At 38.6% G+C, this 18594-nt stretch overlaps 2 protein-coding genes across 4 annotated transcripts in view; one reads left to right on the forward strand and one right to left on the reverse strand.

The window, feature by feature from the left end:
- Positions 1 to 109: 109 nt before the first annotated feature.
- LOC124163540 (serine--tRNA ligase) lies at positions 110 to 12405 on the reverse strand. The gene is made up of 5 exons (XM_046540512.1): positions 11839 to 12405; positions 11535 to 11751; positions 5555 to 5775; positions 3367 to 3578; positions 110 to 462 (listed from the first exon to the last, which is right to left on the reverse strand). The coding sequence occupies exons 1-5, from the start codon at positions 12309 to 12311 to the stop codon at positions 140 to 142; spliced, it is 1446 nt and encodes a 481-aa protein (XP_046396468.1). The 5' UTR covers positions 12312 to 12405; the 3' UTR covers positions 110 to 139.
- Positions 12406 to 12431: 26 nt separating this feature from the next.
- LOC124163539 (nuclear pore complex protein Nup154-like) overlaps positions 12432 to 18594 on the forward strand; it is an 82209-nt gene continuing 76046 nt past the window's right edge. For 2 of the 3 annotated variants that reach the window (XM_046540508.1, XM_046540511.1), the window contains exons 1-5: positions 12432 to 12563; positions 12760 to 12915; positions 13220 to 13345; positions 15207 to 15306; positions 17137 to 17309. In XM_046540508.1, coding sequence (XP_046396464.1) covers positions 12765 to 12915; positions 13220 to 13345; positions 15207 to 15306; positions 17137 to 17309 — 550 coding nt within the window. In that variant the 5' untranslated portion in view covers positions 12432 to 12563; positions 12760 to 12764. The other variant, XM_046540510.1, reaches the window with a different exon arrangement.

An 18594-nucleotide genomic window follows, 5' to 3' on the forward strand; every position in this document is an offset into this window, starting at 1 on the left:
ATAACCTAAATATGGTCTGAAATTATAAATTATCTTAACAAAAATAGCTGTATTCAATAAATCATCAGTAGATACAGCGCACACAACAATGAAAGCAAAAAGGTACAACTTTTTGGATCTGAAACTTGCAAAACTATATCTATTTCTTCGATCTCAGAGACATAGGTATTGATTTAGTCTTGGGAACTGTATTATCATTTAAGTCTATCGATGACCTCCCTCTCATGTATGGCTGCAATACAGGAGGGATTGAAATGGTTTGATCTTCATTCTGGTGAGTTTCCAGCAATGCAATTAGCAGTCTTGGAATGGCAGCAGCCGTGCCATTAACCGTGTGCACCAAATGCTTTTGGCCATCCCTCCTAGCATAATGTATTCCCAACCGTCGAGACTGAAAGTCTGTGCAGTCAGAGCAGCTGGACACTTCACCCCATCCATGTTCCTCTGTTTTCCCTTTGGGAGCTGCGACCGCCAATCGGGCAGCATAAAAATGAATGGAAGAAAAGATCATATGTAACATGTTTGGTGGGTGAGGGCAAAGGCCAGTTAATGAAAAATATTACTGATCTAAATCTAAATACTACCCCGAGGGTCACCTAAAAAAGTGTGAGGCGTTAGGTTAGGTCGCCTAAAAAGGTATTAGGACACCAGCCATTATCCTATGAAAAGCAAATCTGAAACAAAATTATGACTAGCATTTATTAAAGTCCTTTATGGTTTGGGGGAAAAAACGAATTCCCATATCTATCCGTTGGGCAAAATATCTCTCTTAATTTATCCCTTCCGTCGGACCTAGAAATAAAGTGGGGCTCTAAGATGATGTTCATCATGTTGCCCTTAAAGGTATCTTTTCTCAATTGTTGAAGCAATCTAAGTCTCTAACGGCTCCGAGCCTAATTTGCTTAACATCTGGATAATGCTGTCTGTATGCCTGTAGCAATTTTTAACAAATCGCGCATCTTTCCTTTGTATTTTATTCTGTTCACAGATTAAGTCTTTCTATATCGGAAGCCATAGGCTCACCTAATATTCAAGGTGTGGTCAGAGGAGTGGGTGATATAACCAAACGAACACTTAGCATGAGTTTTCTTGACCCAAAGGGTAATGGATGGATGCTCATAAAAACAATTAAAACAAGATGACAGTAATTTGACAGCAAAAACATGGGGTTTTGTGAGCAACGATTAGCAATAAATATGAGCTTCTTGTGTTCTTTGAGTTTTTTTCAGCAATCTGATGTGTATTTACGGTGAATCATGGAGATATTACAGGATGAAAAATAAGCTTCAAAGAAGAAATCAAAAAGGCCCAGCAAATACTTTTCTAAGTTATTTAATACCTTCTGTCAGAATTTTTGCCTCACAATTTCAACGATGTGTCAAATAAGGTTTAAATTGGCATTTATTTTTATGAGAGAGAGTGACCATTGTTAGGTGCTGAGGCATAATTCATTATTAATTTCAATATCAAAATCCCTATGTGATAGATGTGTGAGCATTTTTAAGTGATTGGATGACTCCCTGCTGTGTCAATCAAAGTTATACTTGTGCCTAGTAGACAGCCTATAACACATTAGCTACATTGTCCATTTACATATATTGTAATTGGTGTGATGAGTCCATTTTTTCCAATCAGTGCTAAAGAACTAGGGTCAAAAATAATAAAGGGAAGACAAAGAGGTGGAAGATTTCTTGTTTCCTCATTTTCTGGCCTCCCCATTTTTAACGATTCTCGTATGAGGCTTCGCTCACTAGGAACAGGGAGACCAAGAGAGAGAGCTAGAGAGAGGTTAATGCTACCAAATGTACAAAGCTATCCTTGTTTATCGCAGAAAACAGGAGTTGTGGATGGTGACAGGTATCTTGGGCAAAACACTGAGACAATACATAGGTATACGCACTCGTTTGGAATGGATTGAGGATAATTCCTTCACTGAGACCTTGGAAATGGTCCACTATCACACTAAATCCAGTACCATAGGTGAAAGGCATATTCAATTGAACTCCATTAAAGGAGGCCCAAGAACATGGCAGTTACACATTATATCTGTCGCCATTATGGACTCATTTTATTTGGCGGTGCCATTAATCAGCTCTGTATCTCGTTCAGTGTGGCTTCTACCATTAATCGTAGCGGAAGTGGTCTTTTTAAGTTGAAAATCATCTCGCATATGTTACATTTGTGGTTGAAATGATTTCTTGGCTCAGTGACACATTACTGCCACGTATTTCCTCATGAAAAGTGGATATAGATGACTGGTAGCACCATGAGTGGGAATTTTGAAATTTGATTTTAATTTTCATGGAGTGACAACAATTCTAGCAGTGGACTTGAGAATCCAGCAGTACAATATTCTTGGGCGCACCTATGCAAAACATAGTTGAAAGGTTTGGCAACACTGTTAAAAGATTCACAAAGCCAACACGACGGAGATGTGAGAGTGACTGAAATTCGGAAGGGCTAAGCTATGCCTACTCTCTTCTGATTGGCAAAGGGAATGCCACGTGTAAAAAAAATTCCCTACACTCACACCCATGAGCTTTAGCCACACCTGCTGAGCAGAAGAGAAAGAGTGAATGAGGTATAGCCTGATATTTTTGGGTGCACACCCAAATTCTAATTACAACATATTGGCTAATCCACAGTGAGATTCTTAAATAGTAAAGTCATATTAAATTGGCTGTACTTTATTAAAATTGGCATGATGTAACGAATAAAAACTTTTGGGCTATGTCGCCGTGTCAACTCTTGGGTGGCCCCAACGTTTCCCGACCGATTCTGGTCGCTTTCTCAAGTTATTCGTTCGTTTGACAAAGAAGTAAAAGTGATAAAATTACTGTTAGCGATTACATCTCTTTGTTAATTTTTACTTGTAATTGATAGATAATTTAAAAAGAAATTTCTATTTGCAATCTACTTGAAAGCTCATGTAAGTAATCCTTACATGTAAGTTAAGTTACATTAAGAGTAATCAAAAGTAAAAATTTGAATTCCACACTCAGTGATCGAAAGGCAGTTTCACCAACACTAAACTCATCCACGGGTGTAAATTTTTGGTAGCATATATTTCTTTACTCCTAAAGTGCCTGAATCATAAATTTTCATAATTATTTCAGCCAATGGCATTGAATAGCAATTAAAATGATGGTTTTCATGTTAGTACTCTTTGAGAAAATATTGACATCGATTGCATCATTTAAAGGAGTAATATTTAAAGTAATTGCAATCTTATTGACTACTTTTTGAAGAGTGAATTTGTAATTGTTAATTATGAATTACATATTTGACGATGGAATTACGCTTGAGCCCAATCACATTTTCCCAATACTTTTCCCATTACTGTTGATTAAAAAAAAACAATCATACCAGATGCAGCTCTCCCAGGCATCCACACTTCAAGATCAACTTTTGAATATGCTTGAGGTCCAAGGTCAGCAGCTCCCATCTGTAGCAAACGAGCATGTAAGCCAAGATCTTTCAACATTCCTTCCTCAATGTTTATGAGCTCCTCAACAAGGCTTGCACTATCTTCCGGGATGCAAGCACCAAACATTTCAACTTTGGTGAATTCATGAACCCTGAAAAATTCATTTAAAAAATGGAATGATCAATTTCAACATCCAGGCTAAAAGTCTAGCACTTATGGCTGAGTATATAACAACAATTTTCTAACTAATGATCTAATCCAACTAAGGCAACTTTTCTGGGTAGAGAATACTTCACAATTTGCAAAGTTTTGTATGCACGTAAAAATAAATCAATACAGAATTATGCTTCCAGTCTAAATAAAATAAAAGATAGTCCTGCTTTCTCTATAGCCATCCATGCAATGGCAGATTAATACATACTGTGGCAGAGCTCTTAGTTTCGAGTGCCACCATGAAGGACAGCCACCTGGCTGAGCTCGTGGCCCTGGGACCCTGAGGTGCCAATGCCACCAGGGTATGCGGAGGTTAGCACCAGGAAGGCACCACGAGAGAGAGACGGTCACAGAAAGGCAACGGAGAAGGACTTCCACACGCAAGAGATAATACTACACATCTGTATCGTTTGCCATCAGAATCAACGTGGTCAAAATTATTCCTGTCTACATTATTGAAGTGAGGTTAATTACCGAACTATCCCCCATCCCCTTCACATACCATAGACTTTGCTACGTGGCAAAATTTTGATTACATAAGCACTAATATAAATGATTGTACAAATGTTCACATGAATTTTGCAATTGAATTAAATCATGCTTTGAAACATCTTTAGTCAAATTCCATAACCAGATGACTGGATGAAATTCGGTAAGAGGGCTACATTCCATAAAATCTGAAAATGGAATTTGAAAACAAGCCATTCATTCTTCATGGTCATCCATTTTGCAACAACTATTACCAGCACCAGTGGCATAACTATGGGAGGGTTAGGGGATAGATCCCCCCCAAAGCCTCTGACAAATAAGAACAATTTGGTTTTGACTTATAATAGCTGCATCTGCCAAAAGTTAAAATTTTAAGTGCCAAAATTATGTGAAGTATATTGTCGTGTACTTAGAAGAGAGTCACGGGAGTTTAGGGACGTAATTGCTCAGGGTTAGGATCGCATGTCAATAGGGATGATCTTTAGGAAAGAAAACACACATTATCTTAAATAATTCCATTTAATGTCCAATTACTACAAGTACATTTACTCACAAACGGTGTGACATGGCGTCGAGGTTAAGGGGACGAGGGTCGCAGGCGGGGAAGACAACTGGAGAAGTGGCGACTGGCAGAGGGTCCTCGGAGCGGAGGTCAGGCAGCGTACTCGGCGAAGGGCGTGGCGTCGAAGTGGCGGTCGGCAGAGGGTGTCTCGGAGCAGAGCTTCGCCGTCAGAGATTTACCAGAGAGAGAGCGTCTTCATCAGAAGACGAGGTATTTATACCCTCGCAGTAGAAGCGTCTAGAAGCACTCTATGCCACGCCCTGGAGGTTACACATGGGGTGGGAGGAGGCGTCAGAGACGTATTCCTCTGACCTCTATACACTGTTCTTTTGTGGGGCATGGAAAAATACCAAGCTTGGGAGAGGGAGTCGCGTAAGCACATAACTAATGATGCATCGCCATAACGAACGGAAGAATGCGGTTGTGAGTGCGACACCAAGGGGAACCCCCAGACCACAGTCCAAGAGATAATAGCCTAGCGCTATGCAGGTGGCTTTCGACATCATGGGAACGGCCTGCATCGTGAGAAAGGGATTTATTCTTAAGGAATAGCTATAGAAAGTTTGGGGAAGCGGTCCTGAGCCGATCCACCTGGCGATGGCCCTCGCTTAGTCGAATAAAAGAGTATTCAACTTGGAGTCACACCTCTGGAGCCTCGCCTCCAGAGAATGGAATGCAGGGGAGACTGTGAGGGGGAATAGAATTTGGGGGGTGACCGGCAGGAACACAGCAATATTTCCAGGCATGTCATTTTTCCAAAATTTTCCCGAAATCCCGTTGCCATGGGGGGTTTTTCCCCCTTTTCCCATTCCCTCCCGTGCCCCTCCACTGCACAAGAGCATATTCCTAGTTATGCCACTGACCTGTACAGACCCTTCTCGGAGGCCAATTTAGAAATTTCTGCTCTGTAGCACCTGCTAACAGCACAGAGACGTAGCGGAAGATCTGTTGACAGCAGAGGACCCTCAGAGCAGGAATCATGTGCAAGCATACCTGCTAATGCCATTTCTGAAGTTCCTGAAAGGCACACTTCATCCCCCCAGTCTGGTCCCGTTTGGTATAATTCTTTATCTAATCGATACACCTATGATCAAAACAACAAACCAAGAATAGAAAGAGACAGTGAAGGACAAAAATGCACTGAGTACCCACCAAGTACAAATGCATCAACAGAAAATAGAACCTATTCTTATGTGATTAATACATTCATACATATCTTCTACCCCCAATATCGTTCATGCATTCACATATTAACGTGTTCATACTAATAAAGCATGAAAACTGGCCGTAAAAAGTGTCAGAATTATGACAATCACAAGCTGAAAATATGAAAGCAATTTGCCATTCAAGAACCCTCTAGGGTTATTGGTGCCTGTGATGTATTGGTGTGTTTTGTTTATTGAATTGTTATGGGTTGTCATGGTGTGGATCTGGAGAATAAAGACCGTTCTTAAAAGTGGCTCCTTATATTAATGTGCAGACATTACATTTGGCGACGAGGAAGCACGAATTCACATAATTACGGTCAACAGCGGAAGGGCGTAGCCGTGATTGAGCGTGATCGTGATAGTAAAAGTACCAAGTTCGAGTGCAGGAAGATAGATTTTTTGGTGACGGCGAAATGGCGGGACTCATCGGCTCAATGAATGCATTTGACGCGGCTGAAGAGACGTGGTCTTCGTATATTGAGCGTTTAGAACTATTTTTTGATGCAAACGACATTAAGGACGAGAAAAAAGTGCCTACCTTGTTAACAGTAATTGGGCATAAAACTTACAATTTAGTAAAAAATTTGTGTGCACCAGATAAGCCGGCAACTAAGACATTTGAACAATTAGTGCAGCTAGTAACAACGCACTTAAGTCCAAAGCCATCATTTATTTCGGAGCGTTATAAATTTAGTTTACGGAGCCAGCGGGAGCACGAGTCAATTTCCGATTATGTGGTACAGTTAAAGGAACTTTCAATGTTTTGTGAATTTAGAAATAATCTGTCGGATTATTTGAGAGATAGACTGGTCAGCGGTATCCGTAATGACGCAATTAAGAGGCGGCTGCTGGGGGAAACAGACCTTACTTTTGAAAAGGCAGTAACGATAGCTACCAACATGGAGATGGCTGACCACGATGCAGCGACGTTGATGGCGCGAGGGAATCCACAAACAAGTCAACTTAACTACAACGCCAGGCGGAAGGGTTTGGCGACGACGTCGGCGGCTATGGGGACAACGCATCGCAGTGGCAGCTGTTCTCACGTGAACCGGCAACAACAACGTCCCACAAACCAAAGGAGGGAGGACACAACTAGGAGGGAGGAGAGAGTGTCTAGTGATGTAAAGTGTTATTGTTGTGGAAAGTCAGGCCATAGGGCCAATATGTGTAAATTCAAGTCATACAAGTGCTATAAGTGTGGCAAAGTAGGCCACTTGTCACAGGTTTGTCGAAGTCAAGATAGGGGTGTGTCAAATACAAAGCCTAACAATTTTAGTACTAAGCCATCTAATCACTATTGTGAACCCTGTGATTCTAATGATTGTATGCTAAACAAGCCTACTACTGACGATTCCAAGCAAAATAAGCCAACTAATGATTATATATATGATTTAACTAATCTATTTAATGTAAGTAAAACTAATGAAGTTGATGAAACCAATGATAGGGTAAGGCCTATTATGGTAAAATTGCAAGTTGAAGATAAGCTTTTGTATTTTGAAGTAGATAGTGGTGCTTGTGTCAGTGTCATAAATGAACAATGTTATCAAGACAATTTTACTTCAGTAAAGTTACTAAGTACCAATTTGGTATTAAGCTCATATACAAGCCAGCCTATCAAACCATTAGGGAAATTGAGCGTAATGGTAAAATATAGAAATATATGTAAACAGTTATCCTTATATGTAATAGCTAAGGGAGCAAATCCTTTAATGGGCAGAGACTGGATCCGTGATCTTGGGTTGGTAATTAAAATACCTAGTGGGGTTAGTAATATTATTATGAGCACTAACTCAGAGCATAGTAGGGATGTATGTAGTATAATAGATGCAGAATTTAAAATAGTTAATAGTTTATATCAAAAGTTTCCTGAGGTGTTTACTGATAAATTAGGCTGTTATAAGGGTGAGCCAGCTAGGTTAGTTTTAAAAGATAATGTTGTGCCTAGATTTCTGAAGCCTAGGCCGATACCTTTCTCCCTGAAAAACAAGGTAGAGGCTGAGATAGATAGATTGGTAAGGGAAGGTATTTTGTCACCTGTGAGTGATAGTGAATGGGGAAGTCCCATTGTTCCAATAGTAAAAAAAACCGGGGAATTACGTTTGTGTGCAGATTTCAGGGTTTCTTCACTAAATGATTCGCTAATCATCAATAGACATCCAATACCTAGGATTGAAGATCTTTTTAATACGTTACAAAAAGGTAGAACTTTCTCCAAAATGGACCTATCCCAAGCTTATCAGCAGATATGCTTAGATGACCAATCAAAGAAATTGTGTACTATAAGTACTACAAAAGGGCTATTTATGTACAATAGAGTTCCCTATGGAGTGGCCTCTGCACCAGGTATTTTTCAGAAAATAATGGAAACCATTCTCGCTGGTATTCCAGGAGTTGTTTGTTTCCTTGATGACATTTTGATTACTGGGGAAAATAATGAGGTTCACAAGGAAAGGTTATATGAAGTTTGCAATAGATTAAAAGTGAGTGGTCTCAGTGTGAGTAAAAAGAAGTGTGAATTTTTCCGCAAGTCAATTGAGTACTTGGGTTATGTTTTGAGTGAGGATGGTCTAAGTACATCGCCATCTAAAATAAGCGCTATTGAAAAGGCGCCTACTCCCACTGATGTTTCACAATTAAAGGCATTTTTAGGTATGGTTAATTATTATGGAAAATATGTGCCTCATTTATCTACTATTGCAGCACCTTTGTATAGTTTGTTGAGGAAAGATAGTGTTTTTGAGTGGTCAATCTCATGTGAACAAGCATTCAAGCTAATCAAGAATAAATTAGTTTCAGCTCCAATATTGGCACATTATGACCCTAACCTACCGGTAAGATTAGCTACTGATAGTTCTAGCTATGGTTTAGGCTGTGTATTAAGTCAGTTACAGAAGGATGGTTCTGAGAAACCAATTTGTTATGCATCAAGGACCTTATCAAAGGCTGAAATGGGGTACAGTGTCATAGACAAGGAGGCTTTAGGTATTATTTATGGTGTGCGAAAGTTTAATCAATATTTGTATGGTAGAAAGTTTACTTTAATAACTGATCACAAACCATTGATATCTATTTTTGGATCAAAGAAAGGTTTACCTGCTTATGCAGCAAGCAGACTTCAGCGCTATGCGCTGTTCTTAACGAATTATGACTTTGATATTAAATATGTTAAATCACAGGATAATGCAAACGCCGATTGCTTATCTAGATTGCCTTTGAATGTAAAAGAATTTCAGTTTGAGTCAGAGGATGTAAATTATGTAGGTACTTATTTGCAATTTATTCAAGAGAATGACATACCAGTTGATTTTAATAACGTTATAGAGGAAACAAAAAGGGATGTTTTGTTAAGGAAAGTGTACAACTATGTATTGTATGGTTGGCCAAATAACCACTCAAATATGGACAATGAATTAAAACCGTATTTCCAGCGGCAAGGTGAATTAGCTATTGAAAATGGTATTATTGTTTGGGGGCATAGGATAGTTGTACCTCATAGTTTACGTAAGCCATTATTAACTGAGTTGCATTGCGGACACCTTGGCATTGTTAAGATGAAAGCCATGGCTCGTTCGTATTTTTGGTGGCCAGGTTTAGACTCAGACATTGAGAATTTAGCCAACAGTTGTCCACCTTGCTTGTCTGTGAGGCAGAACCCTAAAAAGTGTAACCTACATGTGTGGGAGTATCCCAAGAGTGTGTGGGAACGTTTACATATTGATTTCTTAGGGCCTGTAAGTAACAAACTATATCTTGTTATAGTAGATGCTCATAGTAAATGGTTGGAGGTGGAAGAGGTAAGCTCAACATCAGCTAATCAGACTATTACAAAATTAAGTGCTTTGTTTGCAAGGTTTGGTTTACCGCAACAAATAGTTTCAGATAATGGTCCACCCTTCAATTCTGGTGAATTTAAGGATTTTCTAAGATGCAATGGCATTAAGCATACCTTATCGCCACCTTACCATCCAGCTACAAATGGTCAAGCAGAAAATTCTGTGAAGAATGTAAAAAAACGTGTTAACCTAGCTTTAAGGAGTAATGACAATGTAAATATGGCTTTATATAAATTTCTACTTGTTTATAGAAATTCGGTACATTTAACAACTAATGAAACGCCAGCTATGTTAATGTTTGGGCGACCAATCAGAACAAGGTTAGATCTCATTAGACCTAATCTTCAAAGTTATGTATACAATAAACAGAGTAAGCAAGTTGCAAATTATGGGGGTTGTAAGACGAGAATGTTATCTGAGGGTCAACCTGTAGTTGTACGGGATTTCAGAGGCAGAAATAAATGGATAGGAGCAGTAATTGTTAAGAGACTGAGTGCAGTATCATACTTGGTGAAATTAAAGAATGATGTCATTTGGAAACGTCATATCGATCAAATTATAGACCTAAATAGTGAGCCTCTCATGCCTTCAATTGTACCTGATAAGGTGATTCCACCGGAACAATTATTGTTGCCTAGAGTGACAGACGACAGGCTGTCGAAGGAGGGGGGGTCACCTCTGCAGAGCACACCATCTCAACAGTACAGTCCCAAGAATACACCGCCTCATCATTCTAGCAGTGAATACGCTAGGCTGAAGTCTGATATGCCTCAGCATGACGTCACTTCACCTAACTTAACTTCACGGCAATTAGTTAAATCTGATAGTCCAAAACAGAGAATAGAGAGGCGTTACCCTGTGCGAGAGCGCAGGCAGGTGGAAAGGTTAAACTTGTAAGCATTATATATTATTTGATGTTCATGCTTGTTAATTTGAATTTGATTGTTATTGTGCATTGTATGCTTTATGTATGTTATTCATTATGATTGTTTGTTTCTGTCGATTTCTATGTTACAAGGTATTATTATTTTTTTTGTGCATTGGGAAGAATATTGTTTTTGTGTAGTAGTTCAGGTTTGCTGATGTTAAAGTTTTGTGGAGGTTGCTAAATTTGAATTTGTTATGAACGGTGGTCTTCGGAGTATGGGGGGAGGAGATGTGATGTATTGGTGTGTTTTGTTTATTGAATTGTTATGGGTTGTCATGGTGTGGATCTGGAGAATAAAGACCGTTCTTAAAAGTGGCTCCTTATATTAATGTGCAGACATTACAGTGCCAATAATGTAATAAGCATTAATTGGCTTTGTCATGGTGTGCTAGTCAGAGTGACAGCACAATGTAACACATAATGCACAGAGGCCTTAGCCTGGGGAGAACTAGAATGGAGAGGGGGGGAGTTTCAAGGGGTTTATTAGCAAGGGAGTACACTTTATGCAGTATCTCCAAAAAACCTTGGGGGTTTTACACCTTAACCCCTACCCATTTGCTACTGCTTTGCAATATACCTTGGTACTTTATACTTGCAACAATGTAAAACCAATGGAATGACACTGTGACTTAAATTGTGGTCAGTGCAGTCATGTCATTACGTCCAACAAACTATTGTCACTGAGCGCCACATTCTTGAGATTGGAAAAATGAGACGATTATGTGCATGTAATGGGCGTTCAGTCTGACAAAAACCGTTTCATAGTACTCAATACACAAGGCTGTTGATGAAGGACACTTTCCCCAGAATAGTACGAGTATTAAGAAATGGATATAATGAAAAACAAGTGAGATCAAATAAGTCTTACCTGACTACGTTCTCCACGCGTATTCATCCCACAACCTTCGATCACAGATGCAGGTAAAATATCGGGCACGGACACCATTTGAAAGCCGTGACTACAAAGACGATCCATTGCAAAGTTCACTAGTGCTTCTTCCAACTCTGCGCAAACTCCACAGAGAAAATAACTTTTTTTACCAGTCAAGCTGCCGAGTTTCTGAGTTCTAACACAACCACCTTTCCTGTAAAATACCTCAATAAATAGCTAGCACACATACAACAGAAAATGTCAACACGATTTGTTGTCACAACCTTAGAATATGACTTACTTGGTTAGATCCTCCAATGTCTTAGGAGAAAATTCAAAACTTGGTTTTTCTCCTATTAAGCGTATTATGGAAGGTTCATCTGGCAATCCTTTAGGCAATTTATTTGGTATTTTTAGGGCTTCTTCAGTCAGTTGCTCGATTAAAGCCTCCTTCTCTTCGTCATACTGAGCACTTTGTATGCGTAAGTACAGCTCCTGAACTAAATCTATATTACCGGATAGTTTCCGCCTCCTTATATTTTCTTGAATCTCTAAAGAATTGTCCTTATTACACAAGTATTTGACATCTAACTCGTGAAGCTTCCTAGCGAAGCCAAAAAACGGTTTGAGCTGCTTCTGCTGTCTCCGTTCCAAAGAACTATCATGGCTTTGGTTCGCAAGACCACGCGTTACTTGTGGGACATATTTGCGTAAAATCAAATTCTGCAACCACCCAAACTTTATCTGCCTCATCCACAGATCCCGGATCGTCATTTTATGAATAAGTTCGATAACACATCACAGGCCGCCTCCCAACCCCTAATTGAATAGTCGCGGCAACCGCACGTCACTTGGACAATATGGTGTACGAAATGCGCACTTCGTAATTTTAACGACTGCATGCGACTGAAATGTCTATTCGCGCCATAACCTGTGTCGTTGAAATTTAATATATTTTCTTGGATATCCATGTGAATTATTTCCTGTTAGCAGTAATTTGCCCTGCAGTCAAATTCTTAGTACATGGTTAGTGCTTAGATTTTCCATTAGATGATAGAAAACTAAAGTTACATTCTTACATTTGAGTGTGCCGGCTTTCCTCACCGTTGCCTGTACGTTGTCGATGATAAGTTTATCAATCAAGGACGAGAGTCGCACGTTATAATTCACGTAATGTGAATATAAAAATGTTAAATCATAATTTGTGGTATCTTGATTTCAGTAACCATGTTGAGGCGAAGTGAGAGAGTTGGGGTTTCGGAGCCCTTATGGGTGTACACCGAAACCCTTGATTTTGCTGGGAAGATGCTCGAAAATCTCATGGCAGTCGACGGCGCTCCTCAATCATTTCTTGATTTTACTGGATGCAATTATCAAGGTAATTTATTCTGCAGCAGTTAGTATAATGCCCCAGAGCTATAACTGCTTGTTTGTTTTTATCTGTCCAGCTTGTCCCTGTGCTTGTAATGGCACTGTTTGATCGAAAATACATTTTGTTTTCATTCCAATCCCTTTCACTACTTTTACTAGTCTTATTGTTCATGCCAATCCTTGAATTCGTTTCTATGGGAGGTATAGTTGACATGCTGATGAATCAATGAGCATGAATATCATTTTTAATTGTATTTTTATTTTGGTGAAATGTAGCCTCAATTTCTAATGCACTAATTCATTCCTTAAAGGTGGTTCCTCCATCAGTGGGTTGCATGACCTCGACTATCCTAGTCATGTTGGGCTGTCAGAAGTAATGCAACTGAAGACAATCAACAAAGTTCCAATTCCTGCTGAAATAATGGAAAAGTATTTCCGTATCCTTTATAACGGTTGCCGATTTAAGTGCTCTCTATAAGTCTAGAAATGAGCATGGTAAGTAGGTAAATGTGGACACCGGCTTCACTGTTTTGGTAGCTTCTGTCACCCCTGGTGTGTGATTTATGTTTCTTCCTACATTGTGTGTGGTTTAATTGGTTCCTTTTAATGGTAGAGGTTGTTATTCTTGGGATAGCTTAGTTGTGTTCAGTGATATTCTCTTCTCAGATTCCTTCCATATCTCTATTTTATAGGAAAATGTCGTAGATTTTTTTGGTACTTTCTCCAAATTGCCCTGGCTAAAACTTCTAAGATGTTTAGGCTCTGTTTAAGGTATACTGTGAGCATAAATGCGTACTCCAACCATTGACGGAGATTAAGTAATTTTCACTTTACGGTGTCATGCCTTAACGTCTTCAAAGTCACTTCTTGTATTAGCACCCTTGTCTCCTCTCGTTGCATTTCTGCCTTTTAAACAGTTGCAAGCTGTTATATAAGCTTCTGCAATTTCCGTAATACTTTTCAATCAAACTTGGAATCCATTCAATCCCATGAATTGATTTATAAATTATCAATGTTAAGATTTGATAATGCTGGTGAAATGCACAGAATAACACTGGCAATCTTCAAATTTGTGTCCTCAAATCATGATCTGTTGATCATGGTTTGAGTTCCCACTCAACCGTGAAAACCTTAACACGGTGAATTAGCCGTGAATTTCGTCTACCGTGAAAAAACCTGGAAATAGCCATGAATTTCATTATAAAACCTTAAAAATCTCTCAAACTTACAGAAAAAGAACAACAATTGACAGATCAAAAGAAAAAAAAGATATCTAAATCATGTTTCAAGGCCGAGCCACGTAAAGACACATTTATCTTCACACGTATATTCAAAGTGCAATTATTGGTGCCTTGTGCCATGACGACACATTGATCTTGAGCCTGTGATTGGAAGACCGGCAAACAAAGTGTTCATTAACCCTGGCAAAAAATCAGACACTTCTTTACTTTCCTACCTACTGCTCCCTCCATTTTGCCACTCACAACCTTAAGCTTCACCTAAATTTTGATATCAATAGGTCACATCTTGAGAAATAGCACTTTGATTGCTACGTTTGAATTCTCGGTGCTTGTCGTGGTTGATAAATTTTTAGTTAACATGCAGGCGGTGATTGTTATGTCGTCAATATTTCTGCCTAAAATGGCATATCAACAGACCGTGAATTTGACGATATTTGGACCGTGAAAACCTGGAAAAAACCATGAATTTTATAATTTAGTTTGAGTGGGAACCCTGGTTGACTTTTTACATATTTTGTCTGGTTATGCGACTTGTGCATTCACTTTTCGGAAAGAATACAAATAATTTCTGGAAAGTAATGTGTGATATCGTTATGTACGCTGACAATTCTTAACACTCTCTGCCTTCCTTAGCCTTTTAAAGTATAGTCATATATATTGCAGCTCCACATATAGTCGATTTAAACTAAAATTAGTTTTATTTAATGCATTTTTAATTACCAAATGAACGCTTTTTCACAGTTTAGGTGTATGGCCTATTTTCTCTTATAGCTGTCTTATCCTGCCATCCTGGGGTGGCTTCCGAAAAAAGTTCTTGTTAAATAAGTCCCTAATGCATATGTCAGAGTTTTGTAGTACATATAAACAGTCATGTATTTGTAATTCAACTTATTGTTTAAAGTTGTGTTATTTGTGTTGTGTTTACATATTGTTCCTTCAGAGTGAAATATTGGTAAATGTATTTATGTGTAGATTCACATTTATTTATTGTGCTTGTTGTTTTTATTATGTTGCACAGTCTGCCAAATAAGACTTTATTCCTTAACAAATGACACAGGCGAACGACACAGTCATTTCATGATGGGCCTTTTCCCTGACATCCATTATGCTTGGCTTACCCTGGACAATTGTATTTACATCTGGAAGTATGAGAATGGGTAAGATTGTTTTACATTTAGTTTTAATTAGTTAGCTGTTATTCAGACCATTATTTTTTATCCCACAATCTATAGGAATCAAAATTTCATTTGCATCTGCCCTTTTAGAATCGATTGCACTCTGTTATGATGATAAGGGGTGTTTCATTCAGTGCGTAGCTCACATTCACCTCTCCCTAGCCTAGATTTGATAGTTTTTCTGTGAAACCTGGATAAAATTATTCCTGGCCCTATAGGTTTTAACCTAGGGCCCTTAATTTCCAAAGGACACAGTTGAGCACTCTGTATGAGTCACCAGTCCATGTAGTAGTGTGGGCTAGATGAAGGTGCTCAAGTAGCCTCTGCCTTATGTCCCCCTGGAAGTTATTTTCAGCTAATCATGGGTTGGTGGTGTAACTGGTAGCATTCTTCATGCAAAATCAGAAGATTCATGCTCGCATCCCAGTGAAGTCGGATGATTTTTATTGTGATTTTTTTTCCTTTGATTTTCATAACTTTGTATCTTTGGATGACTGCTTCAAAGTTACCTATTAATCCATACGTTCTCTGCCACAGATTTTTAGACAAATTCACCCATTGTGACACAGTGTTCCTCTTTTTCCATTCACATTAATACTTGGATCCTTTCCGTTTGAGTTTTTATGTTCATTTGGCTTTGTGTGCCATGTCAGTCTTGTCATATTTGCGGCACCAAAGTAGATGACACCAACATTGTGCTCTCAGAGGCCAAAAAAGTGACTAATGCTTCGGTTATCATCAGCTAAGCGGCAGTGAACGTATTTATGCATTACAAATGAAAAGTTTGCAATTTTTGCGACTTTTTGTCTACACGAATTTTCTTGAATAATCAGAAATGGTTAGTTTAAATGAAAATATTATTTCATGTACATTAGTCCAGCCCTTATTTTTCAGAAGTCACAGGTTCCCGTTATGTTAAAGCTACCAAATTTTAGCTCATGAATATAAAGCTCATTTGGATCATTTTGAGACTTGGGATGCATAACTTTTCTCGATTCTGAAAAAATGAATGAGGGCTGGCCTAATGTACGTGTGACTTAGCATACTTCAGTGATGCATGAATAATTAGTTGTAACCTGATTTTTCTTAGATTTTTATCATAACGGCTAATAGTATTGTGAAGTTTACAAGAGAGGCAAGGATCCAAGATAGAGCAGGGGCCTTTGTTTTAAGAAGACTAAAGTCTGAAACAGGTTTTAGCCTTGTTTTTCACCAGTATGCGGGGTTTTAAGTGATTTGTACCCCAATGTACATAGTATTTAAATTGAATAATTTATGATGAGTAAATAAATCCAAGAATTCCACTTTTTACTGATGACAACAACATGCAACTGATCATTCAATATTGGCTGCCTGATCAAGTGAAAGGTTACCAATAACCAATATTGCAGTTTGTTATGTTCCAGCCTTGAATGAAGTCTCCCATGAGTGCACAGAAAGGGTAAATATTCCTCTGAGAAGAGTCAATTTACCTGGACAGGTTGTGATTTATGTGTGTTTTGATAACTTTTTATCTTTCTTTTCTTATCTTTAAACCAATACTTCGTCTTTCATGAAGTTATATACCATAGTAATATTTTTAAGGTATTCATATTTCTCAGAATAAATGCAGCATCATTTTTTATGGAATCTCTTTGGTTTTATCAAGAAAATTTTATGTATAAAATGATGTATGTCATCATTCAACTATCAATACCTCATCAAAGAACACAATTTTAAAATTAAAACAGGCTTTAGGTAATCTTCTGTCACTGAAGGAAAAAACTTTTTCCAGAAAAAATATGCAATAAGAAAACGTTTCTCTTCCTGAAGGAATGACGTGGCCTACTTCAAGGGAATCACTGAGACTATTGTGAGTGTTGGGCTGTCCCACACAAAGCCTGGTGTTTGGCCAGCAAACGTCTCTCGGATCCTAATTCTCACCACTGCCGTCGAGATTGTGCTTCTGGGAATGGTCTTTGACTATCCATCTGGTGATGTGATTGGTACGTATTTGATTTGAATATTATCCAGATAAAGACATATACGTTTTACCAGCCACAAGTTATATGGTTATATGTAAAGGGAATCATTCATGGGAGTTAAGTAGTTTGTGTAGAAATGCCCAATGGGGTCGTTCACTCTAACCCAAAATTGTAATTCATGAAAAGAATTTGGTTGATGAAAGGAAAAAATGAGTTACGGCAAAGAAAAATCTTTGCCATTCAGCTATTCTTTCTATTATCATTTTATTATAATAATAATATAGCCTTTATTTCCGTATGGTCTTAGAGACATTGGAAGGCGTCAAATTAAAGAAATATCTAATTGCTTTAGAGAGAAACATAAATAATCAGTACATAAAAACCTAAGCCACTCAGCAGAAGCTTGTGGCATCATCAGCTTATCTGCAAAAGGGTCAAAAGCTGGTGAATTTTTTTGTAGATTGCTGTAGAAGTTGGTAATGGATAAATAAACAATGCAGTATGGGTCTCTTCATTCTTCAGATCACCATAATAATAAATAGCAAAAAAAATTGTTGTACAAGCTTGATGAGCACAATTTATTAATATGTGTGTGATCTGGTACTACTTAATAATGCATAGAAACTAGAGATGTGCGAATAGTATCCGCAAATACTCGAATACTAGAAAGTATTCGAGATCTCGAATAGTTATGCCAAAGATACCGTCTCGAATACTTTGAATTTCGCGTCATACACTGTCGCTCGCACGTCGTTGGTAGTTGACTCGGAAATATTAAGAGAACTCTAGTCGTTTAGTGCATGCAGCGCCGTTTTAGGCAAGCTGACGAAATCCCAGGAGAAAAAAATCCCAGGTGTCCCCCATCAGGAGAACCTCAATGCCGTTGGATAGCAACATTGACGCATTTCCCACGATCCGCTATCCCCCTCCATTCAGCATTCACCCCACCCAATCTGACGATTTCCTCTTCTAAATCAAACAAAAGGTCCCAGCTCGTGCAGGGATCGTATTACGAAGACCTTAGCTTCGAAAAAAATATCAAATTACACGAGAACAATAAAAACGTGGCTCACGCCCTCCCCCCTCTACTCACCCACTGGCCTTTTTTTGCTTACCTGCTTCGAAGTTCCCCATTTCTGGAGGTCAACTGCTGCATGAGTCATCTACTAGCCCAAAAGTTGTCTAACAATGACTTTCGGCAATTGATATTACACTTTTATTGGAGTGAAATATTAGTAATGTGCGCATAATTTAAAAAAGAATAAGACCAAACACGACATATTTCTGAGTTTATTTAAGCATTTTA

Source organism: Ischnura elegans, chromosome 8 (genome assembly GCF_921293095.1).
Source record: "Ischnura elegans chromosome 8, ioIscEleg1.1, whole genome shotgun sequence".
In the NCBI taxonomy this organism is placed as follows: Eukaryota; Metazoa; Arthropoda; class Insecta; order Odonata; family Coenagrionidae; genus Ischnura; species Ischnura elegans.